The sequence below is a fragment of the Hevea brasiliensis genome, chromosome 11 (assembly GCF_030052815.1).
Source record: "Hevea brasiliensis isolate MT/VB/25A 57/8 chromosome 11, ASM3005281v1, whole genome shotgun sequence".
Lineage (NCBI taxonomy): Eukaryota > Viridiplantae > Streptophyta > Magnoliopsida > Malpighiales > Euphorbiaceae > Hevea > Hevea brasiliensis.
Window position 1 is genome coordinate 148846 of NC_079503.1, and position 18901 is coordinate 167746.

The 18901-nt window shown below is 36.1% G+C and overlaps 2 protein-coding genes across 4 annotated transcripts; one reads left to right on the top strand and one right to left on the bottom strand.

The window, feature by feature from the left end:
• Positions 1 to 624: 624 nt before the first annotated feature.
• On the bottom strand, positions 625 to 4010 carry LOC110654003 (trihelix transcription factor ASR3). Of its 2 annotated transcripts, XR_002494665.2 has the most exons (4): positions 3846 to 4010; positions 2957 to 3489; positions 985 to 1654; positions 625 to 905 (listed from the first exon to the last, which is right to left on the bottom strand). XR_002494665.2 is itself a non-coding variant. In XM_021809836.2 (3 exons), the coding sequence occupies exons 2-3, from the start codon at positions 3480 to 3482 to the stop codon at positions 1209 to 1211; spliced, it is 972 nt and encodes a 323-aa protein (XP_021665528.2). In that variant the 5' UTR covers positions 3483 to 3489; positions 3846 to 4010; the 3' UTR covers positions 932 to 1208. The 2 variants fall into 2 exon arrangements, 1 of the variants encoding a protein (XP_021665528.2); XM_021809836.2 differs by lacking the exon at positions 625 to 905 and having other exon boundaries at positions 932 to 1654.
• A 2146-nt stretch (positions 4011 to 6156) lies between these two features.
• On the top strand, positions 6157 to 9096 carry LOC110654001 (gamma-glutamylcyclotransferase 2-1). Of its 2 annotated transcripts, none has more exons than XM_058129523.1 (9): positions 6157 to 6420; positions 7136 to 7257; positions 7375 to 7451; positions 7652 to 7708; positions 7799 to 7879; positions 8004 to 8044; positions 8142 to 8213; positions 8316 to 8395; positions 8529 to 9096. In XM_058129523.1, the coding sequence occupies exons 2-9, from the start codon at positions 7149 to 7151 to the stop codon at positions 8702 to 8704; spliced, it is 693 nt and encodes a 230-aa protein (XP_057985506.1). In that variant the 5' UTR covers positions 6157 to 6420; positions 7136 to 7148; the 3' UTR covers positions 8705 to 9096. The 2 variants fall into 2 exon arrangements, with proteins under 2 accessions (XP_057985506.1, XP_021665525.2); XM_021809833.2 differs by having other exon boundaries at positions 6161 to 6420; positions 7823 to 7879.
• The last annotated feature ends 9805 nt before the right edge of the window (positions 9097 to 18901 follow it).

Below are 18901 nucleotides of genomic sequence, written 5' to 3' on the forward strand. Positions count from 1 at the left end.
CCATCTGCTACCTGGATTACTTTCTCAAGAAGTACGGTGCTGACTGTTGAGAGCATTCCCAGATTCAGTGTTATATGCTACTCAAATGTTTGTGATCAAACAAACATAATTCGGCTTATCCCCATGTACTTGCTCATACAATTATCAGTTAGTATGGTGAAAGGATTTCATATTCCTAGTGACCTTTTTTTTTCCTATTTAGAAACTTCTAAAGAGATGAGACTTGTTAGGGATTAAACTCTACTGAACCAAACCAATGACTATTTGCATAACTTTGATATTCATGGATTTTCTATAAATAATTTAATATTTTCATTTTTCAGTCCTTAAGCCAATAAGGACTTAATCTAATAATAAAACTGATAATATTAAAACTTTAATCGAGAAATTTCATATTGAAATCTTATTATGACTGTTTGTTTTGCAAAAGTGGCTTTTTCTTTGTCATTTTCTTTAAAGAACCAGAAAAACATTCTCTGTTGATATTTTTTTTGAGTGTCCAAACATTAAAAGATACAAAAAAATATTTTCCATAAAATTAATAAAGCCTAATATTAAATTAAATACATTTTATATTATTTGATTATTTAATTTTATATTATAAATATTTTAGTTTGATAATACTGATTATAATGTTACATCTTTTATTATTGTAAAAAAAATGTCATATCTATTATTCTCTCCTTAAAAAAGTCTATGCGAGCGCCTTTTATCTAAAAAATATCTCTGCAGACACACGACAGGCCAAAATCTTCCCACACATCCGACGACCAACATGGGACAAGCTTGGAAGGAACCTTTTCGAAGAGCAGTATTAACATCTGCACCGGTTGACTATTCAATCAGGCAAAGACTGTAGAAATATGTTTTCTTCCCAATGATTGCCGAACAATTGACTCCATGGTCTAAGGAAAATTTCAGAATTATCTCATACTCATAAAGAAAGTGAATTCTATATAACTGTGAGCAAGGATGTATACATACCGAATATATTCAATAATCACTTCTGAACCAATGGATCAAATCCTGGTCCCCGGCAAATTTTGACGCCATCTCCACAAACTACATGACAATTTATTGCCTTTCCCATCACATATGACATACCAGATCATAAGCTAGACAGCAACACTTAATTCCACTGGTTCTAGTCAAGATAGCTACAGAATTCCACCAGTACTCTGAAAGTTAAATTTAACGAGATTCATCAGCTAGTCACTGGCTTGGACAAGATGAGGACATTGGTTAAGGATATTTACAATATCACCAAGGCATGCAATAAGCTTGTCCCCTTGACCTCTTACAAAATCAGCGGCCCCAAAGTCTGCTATCTCAGGAGGGTTTTCTTGAACTATAGCATGGATCAATTCTGCATTCTCTCGCAGCCTGTCCACCATCATTTGGTCCATTTCTTCTGTGCCAGTTATCTTCCTTTTTTGTGTGCAGTCATTTTTAGGCTTCTCTTCCATAAGAGTCTTCTGAGGTTTCTCTTCAGCCTGGATATTCTGAGGCTTTTCCTTTTCACAGCACATCTGAGGATTTTCTCCCTTCCAACTATTCTGAGGTTCCTCTCCAGTATGGAATTTCAGAGGCTGTTCCTTTGTGCAGCAATTTTGAGGCTTTTCTCCTAGTAATGCATTAAGTTTTCTCTTGGACCCTATAAAGACAAAGTTATAATAACACCGATACCATTAGCCTTAACAATACAGGAACTGAAAAGCAGCTTCATTGTTCTACTCTGAATCTCTGATAGGTTCAAGCACAATCATCAACAGAGTATAACAACATACATTACTCAATGTGCAAGATCAATGGTTCAAGAAACTTAAGCAGTTACGCTAAGTTGCTAACACATATTTCCAGTCTCCACCATCAATTCCTGCCATATCAAGTTTTTCTTTTATGCAATAAAGTCTCAAAAAATTTGAACATTTTATTACACAATTCCCAGGAACCACAGAAATGATAAAAATGTCATCATTCCTTCAATTTTATTATTTAAATAACACCTAGACAAGTCTTAAACGTAAGCATCTAAGCTTTCATGATTCAAAGCTCCCCACTGTCTGTTTCATCCACATCACATGCACACAAATATTCTCTCTCACAAATGTTTAATACCAAGAGAAACATAAACTGTCGCCCATTCAAGCAACAAAAAAGACATAAATCACATGGAAAAGTTACAGTAAACCAAACCAGAAATGTAGCAGCTCTGGCATCTATTAGTAGTTTTGCATACAACCCTGCTTCATATTTGAATCATAAGAAACTCACCATGATCTTTACCTATGAAAAGGAATGAAGAACTTAAAAATTTTGCCCCAGACCAAGGAAAATGATCTGTGAACGGTAATAAATGTGATGTTTGATTTCTGACAAGATAAAATCCAAAACATAAAATTTAAGAAGCATAACATGATACCACTAGAATAAATTTTCATCAGAAGTAGCTTTATCTCCATAATTTATATGCCACAATTTAAAAAGCAAGCATTAAGGAGCTGTTGTGGACAATTATATGTTCATGGAGATCCGACAATCCATTAGAGCTTTCAAGAGCTACTAGTAGAAAAGCAATATCAAATGGTTATAAATGCAGTTCAATAGCAATAGCAAATAATCTTTTTCATTTTCAGAATATTCAAGACAGCAACATTAGGAAGTCCTTAAGATTAAGCACTTGATTTTGGTATTCAAATGGACAAAAATTACACAATTGCAATAAAATGGATGGCAGTCAACCAAAAATATGAAAATTATAAATTATCAATGATTACTTACATTTACCAATGAGCTCCACCTCAGCGGAGCTCATTTGTAAAGGAGTCGTCCCTGGAGCTAAGAAGTTGAGTTCAAGTCTCAGTCCAATTGTTATATTTAATATTATAAGCAACATCCATCAACGAGTTAATAAAATTATAAATAAGAAGTAGATTGCTAAGCAGAAAAAACATACCAAGTTTTGCTATTACATGAAGCAGGTCAGCCTGTGCTTCCGGATCAGTATCTGGATCCGTATCCGGGCGGTCCTTCTGTGCCCTCACATAATCGTCAATAGCTTTGAAGAGCTCGTTGTCAAAATTCTCAGGAAGTCCTAATTGTTTTCTCCTTTCACAGTCCAAAAAGCAATACGAATCGTTCTTGGACTTGGAATCCCATTGTTTGATCTGGTTGTACTCAGCCAGCAACGAATTCCACTTGCTCCGACACTGATTCGCAGTGCGTGGTAAATCCAAAACAGTACAGTTTTCGACTATAATTTTCCATTTCTGGTAGGAAGACAAAACTCTTAAACAATCCCCTTCAACAGCAGCAATCTCGTTGACAAGAATGAGTGCTTCCTTGGTGGTCCAGTCAGGAGCTACCTGAGAACGCGTACGTGGAGCACCCGCATTCCCAGATCTTTTGCTACTGTCTTCCACTCCCTTCCTACGCTTTGTGCCTTTCTTTTGAAACTCGTTAGCAGCTTCTTTCGCTTCCATCTTTCAACTACAAGAAACAGTAAACCGTTTGATAGTCTTAGAGACTGGAATCTGGAATTTTTTTTTTTTTTTCATACAACTCCAACTCGAGATCTCACATACTGCTACGCGCACTTCAGTATCACTGAGCTAAAGCTCATTATAGACTGAAATCTGGATTTTGATAAATCATGGAATTTCTGATACATAATTACACCCTAAATTTCAAATCTTTTATTCCTACATTCACTTACTTTCTCAATCTATTATGGGCATTAGATCATCTAATAAAAATAAAAAATGGAACCCAATTGTTATTTTTGTCCCTTATATATATAAAAAACCACCCAAAAAAAAAAAACTATATTAGGTTCTGAGAAATACCAGCAATAAGAGGAACACGCCATTAGACCTTCTTTGTGATCTCCACTTCTGCTCTTGAGCGAAAACTACGAGGTTACAATCTTAAACTCGGTCTTTGCGCTTGATGAGAGAGGAGGCTCGTTCGTACCCGCCATCAACCAAGCCTGCTAAATTCGGCCCATCGTACTTTGGGCTTTGGGTTTAGTTCAGCAGATGAAACTTTTGGATATGATGATTGGACTCAAATAGTCTAATGGCTGGACTAAGTTTTAGGAATACTATATATATATATATATACACCTGTCACTTATGCCACGTGTCACACTCATCTCCAACCAGCTGTATATATTACTTTTTCCTCCATTATTCATTAATTGATTTTATAAAATTTAAGTATAAATTTCAATAATTATTACACTCAGGTTAATTTTATAATAATCAAAATTTTTAATTTATTATATATATATATATATATATGATTGAATATATCTTTATGTATTACTTTTAGCTTATAATATTGTATTTGAGTAAGATATATTTGTTTGAATTTAATAAAAGAATTATGACTAATTAGGTTTCCTAAAGAATTAAGAGTTTAATATTAATATAATTAATGGAAATTTTATAATTTGATACGTGAGTTTTATATTATAATAGTCAGAATTTTGTAATTTTTGTATTGTTAGAAATTACACCATTTAATTCATCACTTTTACTTTTGATAAAATTAAAATATATTTATGCAATTTAAAAATAGAATTCCATTAATTAAAAGTAAAAACTTAAAATTCCTTTTAGTTAATCAGCATTAATAATTGAAGCAACGAATTCAGAATCTCCATCTCATCTCAATTTATATTGTAATTTTACAATAAGAACAAATGCAACAAAAATGAACCAATAACAAATTTAAAGAATTACCCGGTCCACAATAATAACACAAACAAATTCCAATAATTGCCTAATAAACCAAATAATTATAGCAACTTCAGCAAACCTCAATGATAACTATTACAGTGGAAAAACTTAACAATTCCACAACTTGTCAGCTGTACCCCAGGGGTTGTTTCCACACACCCTCAACTCCTCTCCACCACACTCAACACGCAATCTCCATCGTCACACATGGACATCTAGCTTATTCATCTCACCCCCGCCCTTACCGTACACTTCCCTCCTCAATTCCTTCCCGCCACACGCAATTGTCATACTTTTGCTTTCACAAAAGAAACATGGATAAGAAGAGGAAATTGTACAGAAGAATAAGAAATTAAAAAATGCCTAAAATTTACTATTTCGCCACAACGCTGGATCATTTTCAGATGGGCACATTGTGTTTGGATAGGTTTGTCGGCTTTAACTGCTTCGGGCCAATTAATAATAGTAGAGCACTTCCCAGGGTTTGTAATTGTACTAATTGAGGATGTGTTGGCGATTGTAAGTTTGTAACCATTACTATGTTCACCTACACGCTGCCCATAACTGCTGCTTGTATGGCTGCATCCATCGTTGCCACCTCCATTTCCATTGGAATGAGCTTCATTCATAATAATGCTATGGTCATTAAGATTCTGACTTTCCTTCGATAACATCCCTCTTTTAGTTTCTCCTTGTTGAGGGTCAGTGGTGCTTTTAATGAAAACTACAAAAAAGGGGTTGAATTTTAAAGCTTGTTCTAGATTAAGTTTGCCTGCAACTTGAGTTGGGTTTTATATTTTCTCTTGGTAGAAAACTTAATAACCTGATGATTTTTTTATTTATTTTAAAATTATATTTTAATTAAATAAAAAATTATATTATTTTAATAATTTTTTAAATATTAATATTATTTTCAATTTAACAATTATAATCTCTAATAATAAAATACATTTTAAATAAAAAGGTTAAAAGGAATACACAGTTAACACATTTTACATAATTTAAAAATAATTAAGTTTTAATAGAGAAAATTCAGATGCAAAATTATAAATCTTCCTTAACTAATTTAGATCGTGACATGACTGGTTAACCTCTCTTGTTTCTTAAAAAAAAAATTCCACGGTAATTGGCTGGAGGCGTCCAGATACATTGAACCTGAGGTGCATTTAGTGTTTGGATCCACTGGCACCACAGTCCACGCGCTTCGTAACTTGCATCCTTGCAAGTCGCAACACGGAGATTGATATTCAAGCTGTGATTCTGTCTAGGTTCATTGCATCTGGACGCTAAAAAACTTAGACTAGTCCACGTTCTAAATTATTAAAAAAAAAAAAAAAAAAAAAAGGGAAATCCTACTTATTGAGCCCCTCCTAGATCTCCTATATGTGGGGTCTCCCCTTCTGGAGTTGCATAATAAATAGCCTCATTCACATCCTGGCCAACCCGTCGAAACCTGGATAAAGCACGGAGACTTCGAGAGGATTAACAGAAAGAAAGAGAGAATCCTGAAATCTAAGCTAAACCTTCATCGTTTAGCTTTTATTTCTCTCTTTCCTTGTTCTCTTTATCGCTTATTACCTTCGCAATCTTCAATATTTCAGCTTGCTCCTCCAGATCGGCGAATATCTACCTACACTTCCTCGCCGATTCCTTTTTAGGGGCGCTTGTCGATCTTCTTGTAAGAAACTCAACCTCCCCTCCGCCTTCTTCCCTTTTGTGGTTTCATGTCATCTTCTTTTACTCACGCCAGATTTTTGTTTTCTGCGATGTTCTATCATTCAAACAATGTCGGTGATTTTATTTCATTTTTTATTTCTTTGTCCTTTTTTTTCCCTGGATCTGCAATCCTGGTTTTCACCTCATGTTGGGTATTGGTAGAATAGAGGGATAGAGAAAAAGAGAAAAATTGTTCCGTTTAGGTTGTGAAGCATTTTCAGCTTTCTTTCCTAAAAGAAAAACAAAGAAAAGGTTGTTTACAGTTTTGTGATTTTCTGCATATTTTATGATGAACTAAGGCTGGTGGCAAAACGGTTCGGTTTGTTTTGATGTTTGTGTCTACAATGCTCTGTAAATTTATTATTTGTGAAAATGCTAATTTTCTACGCGTTTATGCTGTAGAAATGTACAGCCCATGATGGGGGACCTTGGACAGCACTCAAGGGTTCCATTAGATTGGGATAACGGAAATCATAGTCTCCAGAATATTTGAATTTACTATGAGATTTGGGCTCTATTTGTACATTGATTTGATATATAACGGGGTAGTTTAGATTAGTAGTGCCAATAAACTTACTACGCAAATTATTAGCCTTTAGTGTTATTTTGTTTGGTAATGTTAATTTCACCTTATATTTTTGGAACTCTGAAGTGATAATGAAACATTAATTTCTCAGGAGCTAAATAGAGATGGTGTTCTGGGTTTTTGGCTATGGTTCATTGGTGTGGAACCCAGGATTTGAATACGATGAGAAAGTTATAGGCTTCATCAAGGATTATAGGCGTGTATTTGATCTTGGTATGTTTCTTATGAGCATACGTCAATTCAATGTATCGATTATTTGTTGGATGTTTATTGTATTATTTTACTCTTCAAATTTTGATCTTTAATTTCTTATCGACGTCTGTATGCCAGCTTGCATTGATCACAGAGGTACACCTGATCGTCCTGCAAGAACTTGCACATTGGAAAATTTTGAAGGAGCTGTTTGCGTAAGTAGATCTTATTATCAACTTTCATGCATTTTACCAATTTTTGGTGGGCATGAAAATCAGGCAAAGTTGTTAATTCCTTCCGTGCAAAATTTGTATCATTGCTAAATGTTTGTGAGTAATAAATTGTTGCCTTTTCTTACCTCGTTTTTTATCTTACATTTTTTTTGTTGCTTTTTTTTTTGTCTTCTCTTTTGTAGTGGGGTGCTGCTTATTGTGTTCGTGGAGGACCTGAAAAGGAAAGACTGGCAATGGAGGTAAACATTTTTATTGCTTCTGAAACTTCAACCTTGTTTTGATGAGAAATGCATAGCTAGTAATTAACATTATTGAAGGAGGAATTCATTACTCATTTTTTCTTTTTTCCCCAGTATCTGGAGCGGAGAGAATGTGAATATGATAAAAAATCCCTCGTAGACTTTTACAAGGTGAGTTGATGGTTTGTGTTATTGAAATTTGAAATCTCATGGTTTAAAAACGTCAATTAAGATGTATGTTTGTACTTCTATGCTGCTTGTTCTTATTTCAAGTATTGTGTCTCCGTTAATCTAGGAAGCGGATCCATCGGAGCCTGCTATACCAGGAGTCATAGTGTAAGTTTGCTGCTTGGTGTCCATTAATTCATTCCATTGTTTTACTGTGTTAGACAGTAACAGGACAGCAGAACTGATGCATTTTTCTCTCGTGCAGTTTCACCTCCACTCCGGATAAAATTTCAAACAAGTACTACTTGGGGCCTGCCCCTTTGGATGAAATGGCTAGGTAAATATGTTGGCGTATGTCATTTTCTTTTCATCTATATTAGTTTTTGCACGTGGAGTTGTCCACAAACTATCATCCATTTACGCATATTTACCCTTTCAGGCAAATTGCGACTGCATATGGACCTTGCGGGAACAACAGAGACTATCTGTTCCTGCTAGAGAAAGCCATGTATGATATTGGTAAGATTCATTTTTTCACACACACACACTAATCATGGAGCATGAGCGTTCAAAGTTATTGCATCCTAAAAAGTATTTAATTTGTTCCAAATGCTTGAGCACGAATTACTGAAGTTTGGGAATTTGTAAACAGGGCATGAGGATGATATGGTGATTGGGCTAGCGAATGAAGTAAGGAAGGTACTTGGAATTGTAGGAAAAGGGATTTTCAAGGAGATGTTGGCTGGTCCATCCCACATTGCACTTAAAGCCCAGATGGCATCTCTTCAACTGCGTCCGCTTCCTGAAGCCGTTGCCCTGGACTCCTAAAAATACAAGACAAATAACTGAAAGAACACGACAAAGCAGAGCTTAACTAACTTGATTTTTTTATTTTATCATTCCTTTCAGTTAGCAATCTATCTAGTTCACAATTCTACTTTTCTAACTTAGCATAGCATTCAATTCAAAACATCATTGGTCCATAGCCAAATGGTTGAGAAAAATTGCTTGTAACAGGCTGCCAGTCCTACAATTTTAATTTTGAATTTTTGACCTTGCCAGGGGTCCTTTTGATATTTCCTTGCTGGAGTATGTTTTAATTGCTTTGGTAGAAATTTGATCATCATTTGAATACCCTTCTTAAACATGGTTGAGATGGTTCATTGTAATTTGTCTCGTTGAAATTATTGAGAATATAAAGATGATATTGTTTTCTATCATTGTTATGCTTTGTTCAAAGAGAAAAACAGTGGGATAAGCCTTTATACATATATATATATATATATATATATATATATATATATATTTTTTTTAAGATCTCATTTAGGGCGGGTATGAGGTGAATGAATGGGAATTAACAATTATACGAATGATGGTTAATGGTTAATGGTGTAAGAGTCATAAACGTAATAATTAATAATATTAATCATGTTAATAATTAAGTTTGTATAATTAAATGTGTTTATATAACTATAAATAAAGATATAAATTAAATTTGTAATAATTATTTATAATAATATATTTATTAAACTAATAACACCTCTTTAAGGAATTCCACGTTACAAGCCGTTACTTCATCCCCTACGTTAACAAGCTTGCATATGAGTGGAGTAATAATTTAAAGCGCTGTGTCTTTTAGAGTGTATCCTTTCAAAGAATTTACTTTTCAAGAAGTCAGTATACAAATTAACTTATCATAAAATAAGTTTACTATGAAACATAATAATGTACGTAATATCATTAAAAGTATAATAAATTAAAAAATAAATTAATAAATTATATTATACTTTAACTCAAAAAACTGTAACATACTAAATTCATTATAAGTACGTTGATTTTTTTTATACATAAATTTATATAATTTTCACTTTAAATTAAAATATTAAATTAAATCGAAATAATTTAATTTAATTAGTTCAAATTTTTGATATAAATAATTTAATTCGATTATAAATTTTATATATTTTTTATTTTTTCATTCAATTTATTTTTTAAATTAAAAAAAAAAAACCGAACTAACCAAATTATAAAACTGTCATTTTTCTCCTGCCGCTATAAATATGTGTTTAAAACTCCCACCCTTGCCATAAAAGCCCAAAAATACGCTCCCTCTTCTGTCCCCATAGAAAATCACGCCCCTTCTCTCATTCTCCTCCTCTCTCTCTCCCCCTCTCAGGCCTAACCATCCATTCTCAGTTTCTCACCTTGCTTGTTGCTGCCGCCACTTCTTCTCTTTCTTGTTCTTCTGTTCTCGTTCTTTTCTTAATCCCTTTCATTGTTGATTTTTCTTCTTCGCACTTAAGAAGACTATCATTTAGGTTTTGGAATACGTCACAGTGTCGCTGCTTTGGAGCCTGGAGGCAGTGGCGAAAGCAAGTAAGCAACATCGTGTCATGAGGATTCAAGGAAGGCTGGCATCTCTGTGTCCCCTTTCCAAAAGCTATGGGTTTTGTTATACATATTTATAGAAGTATATTGATATATAGCATAATTATAGAGTAAATTGTATTAATCATTGTAAATATTTAGTTTTTTCATTAATTTTTATTTCCATTTCATAATTTAATTAAGTTAAAAGTTAGTTTCTTTTGTTTAAATTGAAGTTTGTTCCTTTTGCAAAATTTGATAAAGAAATGAAGATTGAATATACAAGCAAAAAATCTCACAAGTGCCTGTGGGAATTAAGAAAATCGCATGGTTGTCTGTGGATTGAACGTAGGGGTATATGGCTAGCTGTGAGATTGGGAGCATTAGAGGCTATGAGATTGTCTTCTGTAGCTATTTTCTCAGCCAATCAACATTGGATACCTAAGGAAGAAAGGGGAAGAGTCTAAGATAGAGTTAGTTGGGTTTTTCTTCAATCAGCAGCGAAAGGGAATATCCCTTAGCCTTTCAAACACCTAAAATCCACCATTGTTATTGAAAAAGAAGATTTTGAAAAGGGGGGATTAGTTTCAAAATAATTACTTTAAATATCTCGATTCAATTCTTTAAGTAAATAAGTGATGTGAAGAGGATGTTAGTCATAGAATTAAAGTTGGATGGTTGAAGTGGAGACGTGTCACGGGAGTTTTATGTGATTGTAAGATTATCAATAAATTGAAAGAAAAATTATACAGTATAACTATACTACCGGTCATGTTATATGGTAGTGAGTGTTGGACAATGAAGAAGTTGTATGTGTCTAAGATGAGAGTTGCGATGATGAGAATGTTAAGGTAGATGAGTGGCCATACTAGACTAGATAAAGTTCGTAATGAGATTATTAGAGAAAATGTAGAAGTAGTGCCAATTGAGGATAAGTTAAGAGAAAGGAGATTGAGGTGGTTTGGGCACGTGAAGTATAGACATACGGAGGTTCCAGTTAAATAAGTAGAGCACATTGGGTTAGAAGATAGAAAGAAAAGAAGAGGTAGACTTAAACTGACTTGGATGAGAGTAGTACAATATGACCTAAAAGCATTATACATTTTCGAGGATTTAATCAAAGATCGTTTAGAGTAGAGAAAAAGAATTCATATAGCCGATCCCAATAAATTTTGGGATAAAAACTTAGTTGAGTTGAATTGAGTATTATCTTAGTTTTTATTTTGTTATACTCTTGTTAGATGATTTTTTATTTATATTTGATAAGTCTTGTATTTGATCTTGAGATGATGAGTAACTAAACCTTTATACTAGGGAATCTGATGTAGCTTTTATTGCAAAAACAAATATTATGTTTAATTTTTTTTATTAATGCATTTTCTTGCTATTGAACTTGATACTTTTGGGCGTCTATATTTAATTCTTGAATGATTTGATTCATGATTTGTACTTAGAGGGAAGATTATGAATCTAATTAAATAGCAATTAGCATCGGAATAAGAACTGGAGCGAATATAGAGGGTTTGACCAATGGGATTTTATCACGACCCAACCTATGGATCGGACCGGCACTAGGACCTGGGCCAGCCTAAAGCTCCTAAGGCCCGTAGTAAGCCTAACTATTCATCAACCCAACTCTAAGGCCCATTTGAGCCCAATTTCAAAAATTCAACCAGACAGAGTCCGGCCATAAAATGGACCTTTCAACGGAGAGTTTTTGACTCACCCGACCTGTAAACACAATATATAATTAATTGGGGAGCTCAGCTCACCCTCCACATACTCATAATAACATAAAGTCAAATGGAAGCTCAGCTCCCTCATCCAGTCCAACATACATGTATATAATAAGTTTACAGGTCCAACCTGACAAATTATATTATAGACAGAAATCAAATAAATATTTTTAACATATGCGAAAAATTCTAAGAGTTAATAAAATTATACAAACATTAATAAACGACCAGCGAAGAAGAAAGCAGGTTAACCACAACAATAATCCTCCTGTAGCCTGAAAAAATAATGAACATGAGTGAGCATTTGACTCAAAGAGTAAAATATCAATTTTAACCATAATCTCTATAGCTATCTAAAGCTAATGCACCCTATGGAATGAAATGCAACAACGTCAATATTTTCACATCATAACAGCAAAAAGGTAATTTGGAGTACTCATACACCCGATAAGGTCAAACAATACATATATGGGAGCTGATCCCCTATACAACCCTCTTAATCCAACCTGTGCCAGCGAAAAACTCAAGCCGGACTTTCGCTTAATAAACCAAATCGGGGTCCCAGCGAAGAACTCAAGCCTTGTCTACCCCGAAGGACCGGGTCCCAGCGAAGATCTCAAGCTGTGTCTACCCGTCCTGTCCATAGCCAACACCATACCACATGCACGTCAACTCACGCACACTGCTTCAAATTACCACAACAACATCCATGGTACTTTAACAATTATGAATGCAACATAAAACATATCTAGTGTTTAACTACATAAATACATATTTATAAGTGATGCATGGGCATGCTTGAACATATAATAATATCGAAATTACAATTAAAATTAATATTTTACTCACAGACTTAACCGCAGTCACTGTGACAGCTGGGCGGAGGAGGAAGGCTATCTCGGCTCACCTGATAGTTTTATTACAATTATTTAGTACATTTGACTTAATAAAAACTAAGAAAAAGACTAAAAATATCTTAAGTCATGCCGAAAATCCGGCAGAGTCTCCCCTAAACCTAGGACCTACCCAACCTGCAAAAGGGCTTAAAATGCACTTCTATATTCACAAGCCATACACCCACAACTCAATCACATCACACAGTCCCTCCTGGCTCCATCCAAACAGTCATCAATCACAACATGTAAAATTACAGTTTAGTCCTCATAATTTAACTCTCTTGCAAAAACTACCCAAATGAGTCCTAAAAATTCTAAAACTTTGCCCCACAGTCTTTAGCATCATTACTAAGCTAATGTAAAAGGATTATAATTTTCTGAGCTACCACGAATATTTTATGAATTTTTAATCCAATTCAAGCACTAGAAAATTACGAAAAAGCAAGGTTCGCGTTTACCTATACCGATTCCAACTCTTGGGACGCGCTCGGGACGTCTGGCAACGGTGGGGTAGCCAAAATCTCTATCCAATTCTAAGACTTTTTTGGTAACCGGTCTGTCTGATTGGAAATTCACAGACCCAGGCAACCATTGAATTTTCATGAATTGAAGGTACCTACACGAAGCCCACAACACAGGGGTTAGTATATAATTTTTACGGAATTTTTCAAGCTCATTTAATGCTCGAAAAAAATACTACAAAGTTTCGTGGGACCCACCGAAAAACGGTGTCGAAAAATTTTAAAATTTATATTGCCGCGAAGCTCTCGACTAGTGGAGTGCTCTGGTGCTCTCGATTTTCTCGTGGGGTTCACGATTTGCGAGAAATCTAGCCTAAAAATCGAAATGGGCTAAAACTTTCCGGACAAAAATTGGGCAAACCGCTCGATGGATTTTGGTGTTCTTAGTGTCTATGGAAAGCTCTCGAGGTGTAGATGGCGTTTGACATAAAAATCGGCCCAATTGATGGCCGAATCCACCAAATTTTGGTCGGGAAGCCGAAACGGCGCGCTGCACATCATTTTCGACTGCATGGAAGGCCTACCGGCGGTGGGGGAAGGTTGGGGCGGCGTGCCGGCGAGGTGGGGAGGGCTGGGTGGTGGCGGCGAGGCGTGTGGAGGAGGGAGGAGAGAGAAAACGGGAGAGAGAGGAGGAGGGCGTCGGATCCGGTCTGATTCGATTCGGCCGGTCTTATTCAGGATACAAAATTTTGATTTTTTACTCTGTCTTGTGATCGAAAACGAGGCCCAAAAATTCTGAAAAATTCTAAAAAACTTAGAAAAATTCGTAGAGTCCAAATATATTTTTAGTTTTGCCACGTGGTATTTAAATTAATTTTTAAAAATCATCAAAGTTTTATATTTTCGGAAAATCAAACCCGATTTCTAAAATCTGAAAAATTTCAAATAATTTCCTAAAATTTAAATAAAATGAAATATTAATATTTATCTACAAAATAATAAATTCAAAAATTAGGGGTGTTACATTCTTTTCCCTTTACAGAAAATTTGTCTTCGAATTTTACACAAGGCAGAATAAAATACAGAATTACACATTGAATAGATAAAGGTACTTGCTACGCATGTCTCGCTCTAACTCTCAGGTGCACTCTTTCACTGACTGGCTCCTCCACAAAACCTTAACCATAGGGATCTGTTTTGATCTTAGCTGCCTCACTTGGTAGTCCACTATGGCTACAAGTTGTTCCTCAAACGTCAGGTTTTCTTCAGCTCTACTACATCTGGCTGTAACACATGAGAAGGATCAGGTATGTATTTCTTGAGCATAGAGATGTGAAATACAGGATGAACATGAGAAAGGTTGGGTGGTATCTCCAACTGGTAGGCAACTGCTCCAACTCTATCAGTAACCTCAAAAGGTCCAATATACCGAGGTGCCAACTTGCCCTTCTTTCCAAATCTCATGACTCCCTTCAACGGAAAAACCTTCAGGAATACATAGTCGCCTACTGCAAACTCTACATCCCTCCGTCTGGGGTCTGCATAACTCTTCTGCTTACTGAAAGCTGTTTTTAATCGTTCCCTGATTAAAGGAACTATCTCTGAAATGAACTGCACTAAGTCTACATCATGCACCTTCGCTTCTCCCATTTCCGTCCAACACAAAGGAGACCTACACTTTCTTCCATATAGTGCCTCATAGGGTGCCATCCCTATGCTGGAATGATAACTTTTGTCGTAGGCAAACTCCACCAAAGGTAGCTGATCATCCCATTGACCTCCAAAATCCAAAACACTCATGCGAAGCATGTCTACCAGTGTTTGGATTATCCTTTCGGACTGTTCGTCTGTCTGAGGGTGGAAAGCGGTACTAAAGTTCAACTGCATGCTAAGTGCCTCTTGAAACTTTCTTCAAAATCGAGAAGTGTACTGGGGCCCTCTGTCAGATATTATGGAAGCAGGAACTCCATGTAATCTGACTATCTCTCGAATATAGAGTCGGGCGAACTGTGCAACAGAATATGTGGTCTTCACAGGTGAGAAATGAGCTGATTTAGTTAGACGGTCTACAATTACCTATATCGAATCATATCCCTGCGTGGTATGAGGCATCCCAATCACAAAATCTATAGTAATCATTTTCCACTTCCATTCTGGTATAGGAAGCTCTTGCAGCTTCCCTGACTACCTCTGGTGTTCAAACTTCACCTTTTGACAAGTCAAGCACTTGGACACGAAGTCTGCTATGTCTCTCTTCATGCCATTCCACCAATAGCTATCTTTCACATCATGGTACATCTTGGTGGAGCCTGGGTAGACATTGTACAGTGTATAGTGTGCCTCTTGCAGGATTTCATTTCTGAGATTGTCCACATCGGGCACACATATCCTGGAACCTTGCATAAGGGCGCCATCACTGGCAAATCCAAACTCACCACCTTCACCCTGCTGTACTCTTTCTATGATCTTCATCAATTGTTAGTTTCTGTGTTTGGAAACTCTGACTCTATCTTGCAAGTCTGGCCTCACTGAAAATGGGCCAATAATACCCCCTCATCTAAAAGATCTAAGATCAGACCTTGATCCATCAACTCATGTATTTCTTGAATCAACGGTCTCTTCTCTGCTGATATGTGCGCCAAGCTGTCAGAAGATTTTCTGCTCAAAGCATCTGCTACTACATTGGCCTTCCCAGGATGGTACTGGATGGTACAATCATAGTCCTTCAGAAGCTCCATCCATCTCCTCTGTCTCAAGTTTAAATCTCTCTGTTAGAAGATGTACTTTAAACTCTTATGGTCGGTGTATATCTCGCGCACTTCACCATACAGGTAATGTCTCCAGATATTTAGTGCAAAGACTACTGCTGCCATTTCCAAATCATGGGTGGGGTAGTTCTGCTCATGCCTCTTCAGCTGCCTTGAAGCATAAACCACTACTTTTCCATTCTGCATCAAAACACACCCTAAGCCAACTCTGGAGGCGTCACAGTACATGGTATATCCTTCACCACTCGTCAGTAGTGTCAACACAGGGGCGGTGGTTAGACACTCCTTAAGCTTCTGGAAACTCTCCTCACAGTCATCTATCCAAATGAATGAAACATTCTTCCGAATTAACTTAGTTAGGGGAGCTGCTATCCTAAAAAAATCCTGCACAAAACGCCTATAGTAGCTAGCTAAGCCTAGAAAACTTCATATCTCAGTGACTGTTGTTGGCCTAAGCCAATCGGTTATAGCCTCAATTTTCTTGGGATCCACTTGAATGCCTTCACTAGAAACCACGTGTCCCAAGAATGAGATGCTTTCTAGCCAAAATTCACATTTTGAAAATTTGGCATATAGTTGGTGCTCCCTCAAAGTCTGCAACACCATCCTCAAATGCCACACGTGTTCTTCCTTGATCCGAGAGTATACTAAAATGTCATTTATGAATACGATGACAAAACAGTCTAGGAATGGCCTGAACACCCAGTTCATCAAGTCCATGAAGGCTGCTGGTGCATTAGTGAGTCCAAAAAATATCACCAAGAACTCATAATGACCATATCTTGCCCTGAAGGCTATCTTGGACACATCCTCATTCCTGATTCACAACTGATGGTAGCCTGATCGCAGGTTTATCTTGGAAAAGAATCTGGCTCCTTAGAGCTGATCAAACAGATCATCGATCCGAGGAAGTGGATACTTGTTCTTCACAGTCACCTTGTTCAGCTGTCTATAATCAATACACAACCTCAAGGACCCATCTTTCTTTCTCATGAATAGAACAGGAGCATCCCGGAGTGAAGTGCTCGGACGTATGAAACTCTTGTCCAAAAGCTCATGTAGTTGCTCCTTTAGCTCTTTCAATTCTGCTGGTGCCATCCTGTAAGGCGGCATTGATATGAGGTTTGTACGCGGCACAACATCAATGTAGAACTCTATTTCCCTTCCTGGTGGCAACCTTGGAAGCTCCTCAGGGAAGACATCCATGAATTCTCTGACTACAGGAACATTTTCCATGTTGACACCTTCTACAGATGTATCTCTCACCAATGGCAAATACCCTTGACATCCACGCCTCAACATTTTTCTAGCACTAATTGTTGACACTAAATTATATGGAGCCACGCTCTTGTCACCATCAAAGCTAAACTCTTCCATATCAGGTATGTAGAAATACACCTTTTTGTTCCTGCAGTCTAAAGTGGCATAATGAGTTGCCAACCAATCCATTCCCAAAATTACATCAAAATCCATTACTGGTAGAGGAACCAAGTCTGCTGGGAGGATCTTCTCATCCACTACTACTGAGCTACCCAAAAAAATCATATCTACATCTATGTTGTCACTAAGCGGGGTAGTTACAAACAAAGGACATTCTAAAGTTGTAGGGTTCCTACCCAATCTCATGGCAAACACTAGGGAGACAAATGATTGCGTAGCACCCAGATCTATTAAAACACGAGGCTCATAGGAATAAACTAGAAGAATACCTACCACAATTGCATTGGAAGCCTGAGCATCCTGGTGGGTCAGGGTGAAAACCCGAGCTTGACCCCTACCCTGGGTTGCAGAACCCTAATACTGACTTCTACCTCCTGATCTACCTCCAAATCCACGTCCTCCTTGTCCTCGGCCCTATTGGTCACTGAACTGATTGTCACACCTTACCCCTCCGTAAGGCATAACATGATCCCGTAAAATACTTAATGAACTACCGAACTTCACCTACCGATAACTTATTAAGTACCCTACAAGGGATTTTAAAATAATTTTCTTACATTTTGGAAGTGGTGAGCATTTTGGTAGGAATTAAAAACCATTTATTCAAAGTTTAAATACTAGTAAAAATTTTTGTCCATTTTAATTTTGCCGCAAATTTTATAAAAATTTTGACAGAGTTCCGTTTGTAATTAGAGAAAACAGTTCTTCAAATACCTGCGAAAAATACTTCCAAAAATTTTTCACAACTCCCAACCTCCAATAAATCTCAATCAACTCAATTCAAATCACTTCAAAGTAATTCCACAATACAAATCAAAATTCATCATCTCAAAATATTTAATACTTCATTCACAAGGCATAAAACATGAAATTCACATGTACAAATATTAAATTTACAGAAGGAATTCCAAAATAATATTATTACAATTTATTTACAACTGCTCAACTACATGGATACATACAACAATTCTATATTTACATCAAAATTATCTACAAGGGTATAAAATAATACCCGTACAAAATGATCGATGTGGTCCACAATTCGATAGCAGCTCACTCTGCTGCTTTCTCCTTGCTCTTATCTCATGATAAAGAAAATAAGCTATCGCTGAGTATAAAAATACTCAGTGGTGCAAAATAAAAATTTAAAATGCAATACATAAATCATTCATTGGTGAAACACAATTTAAATATTTCTCAAATTATCAAAGCTCATAATAACATAATTTAGTCAAACAATTTCATAAACACAGTGTTGCCAAAGTCATACACAACTTAAGCCATGACACAAAATTTCCAATCAATGCCGTGTTGTACACCACGACAAAGCAATCTACAACCCCATTAATCGAAATCA

Excerpts from the sequence above, each read along its gene's own strand:
- LOC110654003 (XM_021809836.2), bottom strand. The coding sequence starts at position 3,482 with ATGGAAGCGAAAGAAGCTGCTAACGAGTTTCAAAAGAAAGGCACAAAG. Across the intron at positions 1,655-2,956 it reads TCATGTAATAGCAAAACTTG|GGTCCAAGAGAAAACTTAAT; the intron begins GTATGTTTTTTC and ends TTGTCTTTATAG.
- LOC110654001 (XM_058129523.1), top strand. The coding sequence starts at position 7,149 with ATGGTGTTCTGGGTTTTTGGCTATGGTTCATTGGTGTGGAACCCAGGA. Across the intron at positions 7,258-7,374 it reads TAGGCGTGTATTTGATCTTG|CTTGCATTGATCACAGAGGT; the intron begins GTATGTTTCTTA and ends TCTGTATGCCAG. Across the intron at positions 8,214-8,315 it reads CCTTTGGATGAAATGGCTAG|GCAAATTGCGACTGCATATG; the intron begins GTAAATATGTTG and ends TTACCCTTTCAG.